The sequence below is a fragment of the Ascidiella aspersa genome, chromosome 7 (genome assembly GCF_963924565.1).
Source record: "Ascidiella aspersa chromosome 7, kaAscAspe10.2, whole genome shotgun sequence".
NCBI classification, from domain to species: domain Eukaryota; kingdom Metazoa; phylum Chordata; class Ascidiacea; order Phlebobranchia; family Ascidiidae; genus Ascidiella; species Ascidiella aspersa.
The window spans coordinates 9,940,951-9,955,168 of NC_139453.1; the positions used below are offsets into that span (position 1 = coordinate 9,940,951).

Sequence of the window (14,218 nt, forward strand, 5' to 3'; positions counted from 1 at the left end):
GTGATTTGAAAGGTGTGCAAGAATTGGTTGGTGATTTGAAAGGTGTGCAAGAATTGGTTGGTGATTTGAAAGGTGTGCAAGAATTGGTTGGTGATTTGAAAGGGGTCCAAGAATTGGTTGGTGATTTGAAAGGTGTGCAAGAATTGGTTGGTGATTTGAAAGGTGTGCAAGAATTGGTTGGTGATTTGAAAGGTGTGCAAGAATTGGTTGGTGATTTGAAAGGTGTCCAAGAATTGGTTGGTGATTTGAAAGGTGTGCAAGAATTGGTTGGTGATTTGAAAGGTGTGCAAGAATTGGTTGGTGATTTGAAAGGTGTGCAAGAATTGGTTGGTGATTTGAAAGGGGTGCAAGAATTGGTTGGTGATTTAAAAGGTGTGCAAGAATTGGTTGGTGATTTGAAAGGTGTGCAAGAATTGGTGTGTGGTTTAAAAGGGGTGCAAGAATTGGTTGGTGATTTGAAAGGTGTGCAAGAATTGGTTGGTGATTTGAAAGGTGTGCAAGAATTGGTTGGTGATTTGAAAGGGGTGCAAGAATTGGTTGGTGATTCGAAAGGGGTGCAAGAATTGGTTGGTGATTTGAAAGGGGTGCAAGAATTGGTTGGTGATTTAAAAGGGGTGCAAGAATTGGTTGGTGATTTGAAAGGTGTGGGAGAATTGGTTGGTGATTTGAAAGGGGCGCGAAAATTGGTTGGTGATTTGAAATGTGTGTGAGAATTGGTTGGTGATTTGAAAGGTGTGCAAGAATTGGTTGGTGATTTGAAAGGGGTGCAAGAATGGGTTGGTGATTTGAAATGTGTGTGAGAATTGGTTGGTGATTTGAAAGGTGTGCAAGAATTGGTTGGTGATTTGAAAGGTGTGCAAGAATTGGTTGGTGATTTGAAAGGTGTGCAAGAATTGGTTGGTGATTTGAAAGGGGTCCAAGAATTGGTTGGTGATTTGAAAGGTGTGCAAGAATTGGTTGGTGATTTGAAAGGGGTGCAAGAATTGGTTGGTGATTTGAAAGGTGTGCAAGAATTGGTTGGTGATTTGAAAGGGGTGCAAGAATTGGTTGGTGATTTAAAAGGGGTGCAAGAATTGGTTGGTGATTTGAAAGGTGTGCAAGAATTGGTTGGTGATTTGAAAGGTGTGCAAGAATTGGTGTGTGGTTTAAAAGGGGTGCAAGAATTGGTTGGTGATTTGAAAGGTGTGCAAGAATTGGTTGGTGATTTGAAAGGTGTGCAAGAATTGGTTGGTGATTTGATAGGGGTGCAAGAATTGGTTGGTGATTTGAAAGGGGTGCAAGAATTGGTTGGTGATTTGAAAGGGGTGCAAGAATTGGTTGGTGATTTAAAAGGGGTGCAAGAATTGGTTAGTGATTTGAAAGGTGTGTGAGAATTGGTTGGTGATTTGAAAGGGGCGCGAGAATTGGTTGGTGATTTGAAATGTGTGTGAGAATTGGTTGGTGATTTGAAAGGTGAGTGAGAATTGGTTGGTGATTTGAAAGGTGTGCAAGAATTGGTTGGTGATTTTACGCAAGGGGCGCAGTAAGGGAAAGTGTTAACCACCACCGAACTAAGCTGGTAAACAACAACCAGCTAAACTCGTGCTATATAGGGGTTCCGAGTACTGCTTCACTCTCAAATAAATCCACATTACAACAGAACAACCCCGACCAGGCGTCCGACCCCCAGTTCCAGTTCGCCACCCAGATGAGCGGCACCTTCCTCACCCTTTTCATCACCCTCGACCCCATCCTGAAGCCGGGGGAAGCCCCGCGCCCCAAGTTCGAAAGTCAGGAGGACGAACACACGATCAAGCAGTGCTTGCTGTTCGGCGACGAGTGCCGCAAAAAGTACCCGGAGCGCAACGTTAAGGCGACCGTGGTCGACTTGAAGGGAGAAAACGTGCTCATTACCAGGTTGGGTTGTTGTCTTCAGGTTTTAGTTTTCTCAACTTTTCGTAGTTTTTATGGCTGAGTTCTGAGTTTTGGCTGATTTGTGACGATTTTTAGTCTGGTGGGATTTGTTCACGCTCTTTTTTGGACGCAAACTGATTCATTTTCGGGCTAACTTTTTAAGCAAAAAGAAACAAAAAATTGCTCCGTCAACGGCGCACTTTGTATGTTTCTTTTTTTACTGACGCGTTGAACTGTTTATTGGTAGTTAGGTGATTTTTGACTGGATTTTACAACTCTAAAGTCATCAGAAATGGACACTCTGGAAATATTTGAGCTTCTAATTTGCCGTCATACCTCACAGTTTTAGTCAAAAGCTTAACAAGTGGTGCTAAGTTCGTCAGCAATGCTGAGTATTTTTTTGTTAGCTTGATACTTTTGGGATATAAGAATTTATCTTTCTTAAATATTTTAACGTATTAATAATCCCAAACCAGCTGTTAAACATAAAATCTCAGTCAATATGCTTGGCAAAAGTCTGTTGCACCTTGAACGTACCAGACAAGTGTATTTGTTGCAAAACATTTCTCTATAAAACTTTATGAATGAAGATTTGTTTTGTAATTGATTTTGTTTTGTCATTCGAGTTCAACTGCATTAGTGTAGCAGTGTAGCCAATGGGTTACATCGCACTTCAAACAGGAAACTGATAGAGCAAAGGTCCCAACATGGTGCACACTCATAGCCTTATTTAGAGAAAAATAGCTGGAAGAAGGTAAAGGGCCGCACAAAAAATGGAAAAGGGCCGCACGTTGCCCACCCCTGAGCTAAATGCACTTTATTTGAGTTGTCTCCTACATTGTCGATACGTTTCCCGCCACAAATAGTATTAATTTTATAATTGTGTTTCACGAATGTCTGGAAATGTGAAACTACTTGTGCAAAAATTACAGAAAAAAACTCCCTTACAGCCCTTCATTTTTTTATCCGTTTCGGCTCAAAATAGTGATATCGGTTGATCACTAGACGTAAAACAGATTTCGTTTTCAACTAAATGCACTTTAGTTGAGTTGTCTCCAACATTGTTGATACGTCCCGCCACAAATACTTTTAATTTGCTAATTGTGTCCAATGTATAGAAATGTGACTTGTGCAATTGCAGAAAAAAAACTCTTACAGCCCTTCATTTTTTTTTTATTTTTTTTATAGCTTTTACCCCTTTACCCTAGGTACGTGCACTCCATCCAGCCCCCGGTCGAACTGACGGAGGGTTGCGACCCCACTTCGCTTGCAACGGCCGAGCGCATCGCCAGATACGTTTCGCTAATACCTTTCGTTTCGGACAACGTCACCTACGCCGGGATATGCGACCTATGGAGCACCTGCGACCAGGTGTGTATCTTGTTGTATAAAAATTGATTTCTTGACGCCACAACCTTTACCAATTTTTGGTGAAGGGTTTTCGCTAACTGCTTCTGACATTTCGCGGGTGTTTGTTGCACCAACTCTTTTTGTGAGTATCCTTAAAAGTTTTTAAGGCAACTTCATTTTAAAAGCATTGTATGGGTTTCATTTTATATCTGCCTTAAATTGTGGTATACACATATATATGCAAGCTAAATAATGCTTAAAATGCTGAAAAAATTAGGGGCTCATAAGCTATTAAAAAGCTTGTTTAATGTTTATAAATTCATATTTCCCCAATATTTTTGGCAGCCACCATGCTTAACTTTATCTGACGTGTCATAAAACCTCATATAAAAAATTAAATCATCACAAATCTAGTGGACACTTATCTGCGTTCACTATATGTTTAAATGTTTTGACTATTACACTCGTACGAGGGCGCCAATTGTTTGTTGGCACTGTTTCTGCCAGGTCGTTTTCATGTCGCAGGGAAAGGATTTAGTCATGCCACAACATACAAACAAAAACCTAATAATTGATACAACATAGCTTCCAAACCGGGCGAGCCGCGTCAATTGTGATTCAATGTTACGTGAATCTTTCGTGATCCGCTATCACGTGAATCTTTCGTGATCCGCTATTACGTGAATCTTTCGTGATCCGCTATCATGTGAGCCAATCGTGATCCGATATCATGTGGGACAATCGTGATCCTGTATTATGTGAGTGAATCGTGAAGAAATCGTGTCATACCACAACATACAAACAAAAAACCTCATCCTTGACACAAGATGGCTTCCAAACCGCGCGACCTCCGCCTGCGACCATAACCAACTCCTATCCTCTTCGCAGTTCGTCCACATGTTGTGCGGAGACGAAGAGGAACACGCAGTCCTCCTGCTCAACTTCTTCCTCTACCTCGGCAAGAAGGCCTACCTCCTCCTGGGCAGAGCTGTTCCCGAGGGCAACACCGCTTACGTCATCACCGTTGATGAGGTTACCAAGGTACGTCAGAGAGCGACTTTTGTGGTTTGTTTAAACCTCATTACTCCTAACTTACCACCACTATCTCCATTTTCTGTTATTCTTCTTTGCGTTTTTAGCGGAAATATAACTTTACTTTGCTGGATTCTAAAAATAGCCACACTGTTTAAAAAGACATCAATGGCGGACACTGTAGATATTGTAAAGTCTGGTGAGTCAATATTATCTAAATATGACAGAATTTAATGAACGGCCGAAGATTATTTGTTTTCTTTCGCAGTTAGTTGAATAGAAAAAAAACATCATATTAACCCATAAAACGACATTGGCTGTTCAGGAGGCATTTATAGGTGAACAACGCCTTACAAACCTAATTTTTTTTATAAGGAACCCTTATTCGTAACCAGACTTGCACAACTAGATTTATTTTAGCTTTTTAAAATTAGATTAGAATTAGAATTAGAGCATTTTAGTTTTTCTAAATTAGATCAGAATTAGAATTAGATCGTTTTAAGTTTTTTTCAAATTAGATTAGAATTAGAATTACCGAATTCCTAAAAATATCAAATTTGAACTAGAATCACATTTAGTTTTTACAACCAATTTAATTTAATCACAATTTATTCTTATAAGAACGTGAATGGTAAATATGTGTGTGCCAATTTATATGCATTTTTACGCTTTTTAGCCTGTAAAAATTACATACAAGTCGTTCCAACCAGAAAATTTTAATTGAAAATCTGTGTTTGAACTGAGAGACTAAAAATGCCATTGGACAAAGTAGCATTTTTGGTAAAATCCAAATTAGATTAGAACTAGAATTAGAGCAAACAAGCAATTTACAAATTAGATTAGAAGTAGAATTAGCCGCATTTTGCTCTAATTCAACGAATTAGAAAACTAGAATTATCTAGTTGTCCAAGTCTGTTCGTAACCTGTTCGTCTCTGCCTTTCAGGAACACACGTTGTGGAATGCTAGCACCGGTCGCTACTACAGCCACAGAGACAACCTGTCGCCACTGCAGAGCGTAGGAGCGCTCGTCAACGACCAGAACGTCTGGTTTAACGTCCAACCACAGGACAAGCCGTCCCGGATCCGATATCACGTGAGTCAGTCGTGATCTGGATATCACGTGAATCAATTATGATCCGATATGACGTCAGTCAATTGTGATCCAGATTTTACGACAGTCAATCATGATCTGATATCACGTGAGTCAGTCGTGATTCGATATCACATGATTCACTCGTGATGCGATATCACGTAAGTAATTTGTGATCCGATATCACGTGATTCAATCGTTATCCAATATTACGTGAGTCAATCGTGATCCGGTGTCACGTCATGCTTTCCTTATAAGGTAAAATTATAATTGCAATATGATACGACAAAGCGTAGTTTAATCGTTGTTTGCTATAGATGAGTTCAACTCGGTCAGCTGTCACGTAAGTGCATCATGATTTTACATCACGTGACTATATCATGATCTGATGTAACTTGATTTAATCATGGCCCGTTTTAACAGGAGTTAGCATCAAGTTTCTGTTCACACGATCACGTAAGCCAATAATTGTAAGGTATATATTCTCCTATTCACAATCTCTAATCAGGCTTTCATGATTTGATTTTGCGACCCATAGTTTTACCTTATCTACGAAATGAGGATCTGTAACAACGTTTTTTCGCCGGCAAGTGAATGCCTGAGTGTTCACAAAAAGTTTTTTAGCCCGTTAATGGCGCACAAACAGGGAAGAAAGCTTTGCGGATGCATAAACATGGCCTACTAACTGTTTCCTGGTCGCAGGTCTATCGCACCGCAGACTGGAAGCCGTTGTTCGGATCCGATATGATCAACCCTGGTCTTGCGCGTACCGTTCAGCCCGACACGCTTCACTACGCACCCGTCGACAAGGTCTTCGTCACCAGCCTCAGCGATACGATTGAGCGGACGCTAAAGGTAGGTGGTTTTGAGTGGTGATGAAACAGTTATTTAATATCAAAGCCCAGATAGAAGTAGGTATCATGTTTTGCATATGTTTTTTGCCGTTTCATATATTTTTTATTCATTTTTTTTTTCATTTTTTAAAAAAATAGAAGAATTATTCGAAACGTTTAAAATATGGTACCTATAGTTCTATACGGGCTCTGATATTCATTCTACGTCTAACCACAACCTCCAGGCACTATGCTGCAAAGTAAATTGCTATGTAAACCGCAATACTGTTTTTGCTAAATAACCAAGAGGGAATAAAACGAATGGAAACGTACTTCATTGCGCTGTATGTGTGAATTGGGCGCCCAACTTATGTAGATAAATATTGATTTTTCTAATTGTGAAGAGTAGCACTGTCAACAAAAAAATTGACAGAGATAAACAATACTTTGATGGCAACGAGCATACGTCAATCCAGGAATTTCATTCGAAGTTACGAAAAATGTGAATATTATGACAACAACAATGAATGCTGCCATGTACTGTTTGAATTGTACAATTGTTCTTCCGGGAAAATTTTATTAAAGTGCCAACGTTTCGATCAGCTATTCGGGTATTAAATCTTCTTCAGGGCAATCTAGTTGCAACTCAAGGCGAAAAAATTATAACAACAACAGCAGTTTTTAAAATATTGTTCTTCGCACAGGATCGCATTTCGTCGTGGCGACCTCGTCACGTGACCAGGTGGAACCGCACTTGCAACGCCGCACTACTACAGATCTTGAGGGGCCTCGAGTCCAGCGCTGCCAGGAGAACCGCCGGTGGGTTTCCTTTACAATTTGCTTTTCCAAAAAAAGGTTTTTTTTTAACTTCCAATTTTCCCGTGCGGTTCTCATCCAATCACGTTTTTTTCGCCCTACCTAAAATTTATGAAAAGGCTTTAAACGGAGTGTAGGTATTTTTCAACCGGTTACACTTGGGAACGGCGAGGTCAATCGGTTTGGCTGTGAAAAAGGTTGGGAGATGATTTCATTGTTGAGCCTGATGCTTTGTAAAGGCGGTTTCGTTAACTAAACTAAACTACACCGAGAACCGCATGCCTTACTTTGAAACGGCATTAGAGAACCCGATTTTCAATTTGTTCGGAACGGAGGACAGGCGACCACGACCACAAGCTCCTGTAACATTCAATTTTCCCTAATAACTACTAAACGTTTGTTTATATCCTCTGAACTCTGAACGACGACAACGGCAACAAGTCATCACGACCACAGCGCCTTTAACTATCAATTCCCCGAAAAACCTCCAACCATGTATTCGTCTCCTCTTTCCAACAATCACAGGCGACCACGACCACAGCGCCTTTAACTATCAATATTCCCGAATAACAACTAACCATGCGTTTTACTCCTCCAACAAAAATCGCAGGCGACTACGACCACGGCGCCGACATCTTGGCGCGTCTCGGCAGCGACGTTCGCTTCACCGGCTTCCCAATGGACATGCCCTTCACCAGCGTCGAGTCGGTCGTGTCGGCCGTCCGTAGCACCGAGGTGCACGGCGTTGTCGATCCCGACGTCGAATTTTCCCTGGCCGTTTACGTGCACCCCTACCCCGGCTCCGTCCTCGCCGTTTGGGTCTACGTGGCCGCCATCGTCAACAAGCGACGTCACAACCTGGGATGACGTAAAACGTGACGTCACTGTGACTTTTTTTTTAGGTTTTTCAGGTTAAGCGTTGTCTACGCGCCCTTCGATTTTATCTGACCGTAAAAGTCATCTTTGAATGTTTTTTTTTATGTTGTTTTTATTTTAAGTCAGTTTTTAAAAATGATTGTAGCTTATACCATTTTTTTACCAGATTGTTTCATTTTTTGACAAAGATAACAATTTTATTATTTTTTAGATTCTTGGTCTTATATTTTTTTCATTTTTTCTAACTCGGGCTAGACTTTTGGTTTGGACCTTCAACCTCAACTTCAGTGTATTTCTTCAGTACCCAACTGTGGCACCCGTCAAAAAATTTTTTTCGTCTCATTTTCGACCAGGATTTTTTACATTGGCCAGAATTCACCTACACAATTTTTATTTAATCTGACTTTAGACTTTCATTTTGTTTTGTTTATCTACGCCGAACCTCACATTTTTGGTTACCTTGGGGTACAATTTTAGTTACAGACGATAGATTTTCTCATTTTTTAAGGTTGTTATTGTTATAACCAGTGGCCTAGGGCGATATATTTATCCTTGGGCGACTGGAAGATTTGATTCGATACCACGTCGTGTAGTACTTTTTGATCGTATCGGTACTCGGAAATGTATATTCGCGGTTTAGATCGCGATTCAATCTAATTGCCTACGGCGACAGAACGCTTTTCCCATAGAAAAAATGCCTCTGTTGCATACTTTTTTCCACGGTTACCTTAGACCTGGTAATTTTTTTTAAATTTTTGCTAAGGGCGACTACCAAACCGGATTGGCATTTGCAACTTTTCCCATGGCAAAAAGACTCAATTTCCATCATTTTAAAAACGATTGGTACTCTTGCATCCCTGAAATTGATTGGCACATATATACTAGTACTATAGCATTGCTGTTTTTAGACCCTGCAGTGTTTCCAGTTTACACCAGTTGTTACAAAAGAAACCATACTTGACAATGTAAATTTTGTCAAACAAAGTCTGAGTTTTTCTTTTTTTATCGAAAAATATGAACAAAACGTCCAGCTCCTGAAGCATTTAACATATCGTACCTTCGTCGATTGTGTTTTGCGTACGTCGCTCACCTTTTCGTCTGACATATCAAAGAAGATTCTGCAGGAGATTTTCTAAGGTCGCTTGATTTTGGCCAAAGATAAAGGCCATATGCTCTACTAGAGATATGATCATCTGCTGAAAAGGCTGTGTCCTATGTGAGGTGTGTCCTACGTGAGTGATTTATTCGGTTCACTCCCAGTCAACCTGTTTTGCCTTACTTCGCCCTGGAGCGCTTTTTCATCGACAGTATTAGATTTTAGCTGATACGTAGTGGAAATACGTTCAGAAATCTGTTTATATCGTTACAATATGTTTTGTTTTTACATATATTTTTATAGATTTTTACGGTGCGTCTCACACGACTTTTTGTAATATTTAGCTGCTGCGTTATACTGTGATTTAAATTGGCCGCTGTTTGGTTTCAGTCTGCATTTGTTGCGTGTTTTTTTATTATAGGCGTCTCGTTCCACACGATTTGGTTAAAAACAGAGTTCAGGTGGTATATTAGCATTTTATTTCTTTGCATCCAACATCTTCAACTTATGTAAAGAACATCAAACCTGTTTTGAAGAGCCTTATTTAATACAAACTGATTGCAAGGTGAATTAATTCACTTAAAAGGTGAAATACACGCTAAAACTACGCAGCAATACAATCACATTGGTAAAATAGCTTATCTGTGCTGTGGTTCACAATAAACGAAAACAGGTTATTCCCAGAAGATGACCTAAAAGTATGGTTTCAATCAATAACAGTAAGTCGGCAATGGCTCATCCTAAAATGTAGTCAACTAAAATATGCGGGTCTCTGTAACAGTGGTAGTCTAAACCTTAAGATTAACAATTTGAAGTCAATTCAAACCAAAGGGTCGTTATATATTGCGGCTTTGACTCGCTCATTTTTAGGTGCATCTAATTTTTTGGTTTCAAAAAGTAATAAGCGTCGAAGAAGTCACTTTCTAAGTAGTCGACTAAAGTTTGCTAGTCGGCAGCTGTCGTAGTCTAAACTTGAAGACTAATAATTTGAAGTCTATTCGAACCAAAAGGTCTAGTTATTGGTGACTTTGTTGCTCATTTTTGTGCATCTAATTTTTTTTCAAAAAGTAAAAAAGCGTCTAAAAGTCCTGGCGCCCAAAAGTTGGAACGTCCGAAAAAAGCCAATTCGATAAAACCACGATCCGCCAAGCCACCAGGTATCATACATATAACGCGGCGGTTCGCAAAGTGACAAAAACATAAACAAACGAAAGACTTAGAAGCGTTGATTCAGTTCTTTGGTCCTTTGGGGCGCGGACTAGGGTCGCGCAAGCCTCGCGAAAAGATGGCCCGGGTAAGGCGAGGACTTGGCTTGGGGACGGGCGACCGGCGAATGGGTTTTGGAGAGGCCTTTCCTGCTGCTGTCTCTTGCTCTTCGAGGTTGCTCTGCAGGTCGTGGTAAAGGAACATGGCAAGCGAATCGATCGAGGAGCTCTTTGCTCTGTGGACGAAAAAGCTCACATTTAACGTTGTCTTTAGGGATATTGAATTGGGAATAATACCACACGTCGCCTTTAGTTTTAAGGGGATTTGGCCATTTTTTCGAAGAAACACGAATGGTCCTCCGCGGAAACTAAGAAACGCCCGAATAACCCGTTTGTTTTGCATTTTTATTTTTTTGCTTATTTTTTTAACAGAGTAATAATTTTATCATATCATTGTTTCTTAAAACAAAAAATGAGGCTACCGCCGAATATTCAAAGTCTAAAACTGTTGTTGAATTTCTAAATTTTATATCAGCATTATACTTTCCGGCCAAGTTGTCCTATGTTGTGACGATAAAAATATGCTATAAGCCAGGGATGGCGAACCACGGACCCGCGGGTCACAAAATGACCCACCACAGATTTTTAATGACCCACTTTTGTCTCTCTAGAAATACTTAAATGTTATCAATCATTTCCAGGAAAGAAGAAATGTGAAAAAACTTCTTCGTTAGAATCTGGGCTGCCCAATCTGTAGGTGCTGAAAAACTGTTTTAGGGATGATGAGTAGGCCTACATTAGCTGCACTTCAACAAATGCGTACTGAAAAGCAGACACCTAAAAGCATTTTGTTTATCACTGTAAAAAGTAAAGGGTGGCGATTCTTTAAGGGAAATTAAGAGCCCGGAAACTAAAACCCTTAAAAAAAGTTTTTCGTGGGAATCGGAATTTGGAAATCGTAAAAAAAACAAAAAAAAAACAATTACCAACCCAGCCAATGACACTTAAAGCGACGTAGCAGCAAAGATTATATGACCCACTTAGGTCGTGTTTGTGACCCGCGCTATAAAAAGGTTCGCCATCCCTGGTATAGGCCTTAATTTAATAGCACTGGATGAGATTCCTGATACTACTTTTAGTCGTAGAAATCCTTTTAGTGTAACTGTATCAAAAATTACATTAATTTCACACATATGCTAGTCGGCAATTCAACGCAGCATTTCTCCTAGGTAACAGAAGATTTACACTTGTTTTAAAACCATTGAAAAACAACAACAAATTCTCGGTTTGGAGGGTCCGAACTAGGGTTGCAGTTGTAAATCGGGAAAATTAAAGCAGGCACAACTACCCTGTGTTAATTTTCAAGTGTACCATTTCATAAGTAAAATATACCAGCACTTACTTGTTCATTTTTCTAGGATCTGTTGTAAATCTTTGTCGCTTTTTATTTCTTTGCTGATCCCAGAATTTACTTTTGTTTAGCTGCAGCCGACAAAAAGTTACATATCTGACAAAACAAAAAAAGTCAATGATTTTCTTCGTTTCACAGTTTGTGAAAGAAAACTACAAAATTCAGGAATTGTAAAATTTTGTCTGTTTTCTGGATTAAAAATGCGTCATTTTGAACAATTGATTGTATGTTGCTTAAACTTGGTAAATTTTTGCTAAAGCACGTTTCACCGGCTTGAAATGAAGTTCAATACCTTAGAACAGTATATATTGTGCACGACAGGTAATTTATGCACTCTCAGTCCAAATGAGTTTCGTTCGGAATACCGTACACTGCACTATACTGATGTTAACAATATCCCTGATAGAAGCATAGGCTTTAAGTCAGTCTTGCTATTTTGTAAGCTTTATACGTCGTCTTTATCTATCAGTTGATTTTGCCTAAGGCCAGATTGAGGATTTAACTGTTCGACTTTTGAGGAATAGAGAAATGTAGGCCTACCCGAAATTGCATGACAACCTTTTACTGTTGTGACTTGTGATACTATACAATTAAAGACTATGACGCGAAAGGTAATGACGTAGACAAGTGTTAAAATTGCCCGCTGATACACAAGTGTTAAAATTGCCCGCTTAGCTGTAAAGCTTTGGTTTTCGCCGCAGATTATAAGGCCTATTCACTCAAGAATTCAGTGAAATGTCAAAATTGACGTTGCCCGTTTACGTATGTTGGCTGATTAACCTACGCAGGCACGGCCGATTAATTCCAAAACATAAGAGTGTGTTGCTCCAGTTGCTAAATAGGGTTTTCTTCTCTTTACGACGGAAAATATGAGGTAAAAAGCGCACTGCGTATTAATGCCTTTTAACCGTGTGCATATACAAATAGAGAAAACAACCTTCAACACAATACGACTTCAGCTGAATTATGCTAGGAAAATTGGGGGCGTTAAAATTAGTCAAACCAGTTTAGGCTTTAAATGAGTAATGGCACACTTTTCTTAGTAGGCTACGGGGGTGAAGATTTTTTCCAATAATGTTTTAAGGCAAACATCAGGATTGGCGAAATATCAAAATTGAGAGGGTAAAATGCAAGAAACGTTTTTTGTTAAGTTTAAATTTAGACTACTGATATGGGTGGCTTTGATGCCAAAAGCATGATCAATATTTTTCTAGTCGGTGTAGGCCTACTAACATTTATGTATGTAGGCTATGTAAATATTTTATAGAATAAATGCTATGTGCTACAATAAAAACTGGCCACTTCAAAACAAATGTTAAGGTATTTATCGGATGTACATCCTTAGGCCTACTATTCAAAAATGTCTTAGGACTACTCATCAGCTGCTCCCTGCGGTCGAGCAAAAAACATTTAACGTGAAGGTTGATTTTGTCTTTAATTAATCTTACGAATCCATGTTCCAGTAGGCTGCAATGGCGACTTACCACAATAGCTAAACTGATACTTAATCAAAGCAATCAGCCGCGTATTTGCAATACGACCGAAAGCGAAAACATGAATAGGTCATACGTCAAGCAGGTCTTAGTTTTGTAAGAATGTGGGTCAGAAACGTTTCAAACGTTTGCATAAATAAATTATCTAATCCATCCCAAAAGACAATATTATTCTGATATTAATTGGGAACAAGAAAATTGTACAGATAAACAGTACAAATTGTTGTACGACAGCAATTGTATTCGCTACTGATTCTCTTATGTATTTTTACTATTACAATTGTTAGTGGTTCAAGTCATTATAAAATGAGTTTAAGCCAATTTAAATTAAATTAAAAGTCTTCCTTCTTAAAGTTGAAGTATTTGAATAGTCAAGATTTATACTAATAAGCAGTTATTTTGTACTCCTACATATTATAACTTTGACTCAGGACCTGATTAAACAAAGAATACCTTTTAAGTTTTAAACGTTTGGTATTCCGTTGTGTGTTTGTAAAAACATAGCCTACCGAAAAACGACAAATATACATTTTTTTTGAATTTAATGATTTACAATGACTTTATAGAAACTAAACAAGGCTACACATGAAGACAAAAAACAGAACAAGCTCTGTCACATTCGTTATTGCCGGTGCATATATAAAGTATAGAACTTGACATTGCGTGATTGTAGCTATACTACGAGTAAGTGCAATTATTAAATTGTTGCATTTTATTTAAATTAGAACAATTTATTACGGGATAAAAGTAAAAAGATCATGTTATAAATTTGAAGGTATTTCACAGTATATGTTATACGTTTTACAAACGTTGTAATCCTATACCATTATCTATGTCTAAGCAAATTTAATTATATCTCATATAATAATGTTTGTCAAACGTTGAGTATTAGCCTAGAATATTTAAATAGTTCCAGCAGGTGATTTAAGACGACAAAAATCGCTTTTATCCGTGTTACACAAAAGTTGCTATAGCCTTTCAAAAATGTAAATAAACTGCGCAAATTTATTTCGTTTTAAGTAACTCGCTAAAAGAAAATGCTTTTTTGAGCAAAGGAAGTGGCAAGAAAAAAAGTTGGATTGCTTGACAAAATCAGGGCGACCAAAAATAGGAGGGATAAAT

At 38.8% G+C, this 14,218-nt stretch overlaps 1 protein-coding gene and 1 long non-coding RNA gene across 2 annotated transcripts in view; one reads left to right on the forward strand and one right to left on the reverse strand.

Annotated features, from left to right (window-relative positions):
* Positions 1–10,073, forward strand: part of LOC146137647 (coiled-coil and C2 domain-containing protein 2A-like) — a 34,331-nt gene extending 24,258 nt beyond the window's left edge. Inside the window, exons 20-26 of the mRNA XM_083394886.1 lie at positions 1,640–1,896; positions 3,102–3,264; positions 4,132–4,284; positions 5,220–5,369; positions 6,069–6,221; positions 6,904–7,018; positions 7,626–10,073. Coding sequence (XP_083251012.1) covers positions 1,640–1,896; positions 3,102–3,264; positions 4,132–4,284; positions 5,220–5,369; positions 6,069–6,221; positions 6,904–7,018; positions 7,626–7,882 — 1,248 coding nt within the window. The 3' untranslated portion in view covers positions 7,883–10,073. The remainder of the gene's footprint in view (positions 1–1,639; positions 1,897–3,101; positions 3,265–4,131; positions 4,285–5,219; positions 5,370–6,068; positions 6,222–6,903; positions 7,019–7,625) is intronic.
* LOC146137648 (uncharacterized) lies at positions 9,399–11,725 on the reverse strand. The gene is made up of 2 exons (XR_014501455.1): positions 11,595–11,725; positions 9,399–10,428 (listed from the first exon to the last, which is right to left on the reverse strand). It is a non-coding gene; the product is annotated as an uncharacterized LOC146137648 (long non-coding RNA).
* Between the last annotated feature and the right edge of the window lie 2,493 nt (positions 11,726–14,218).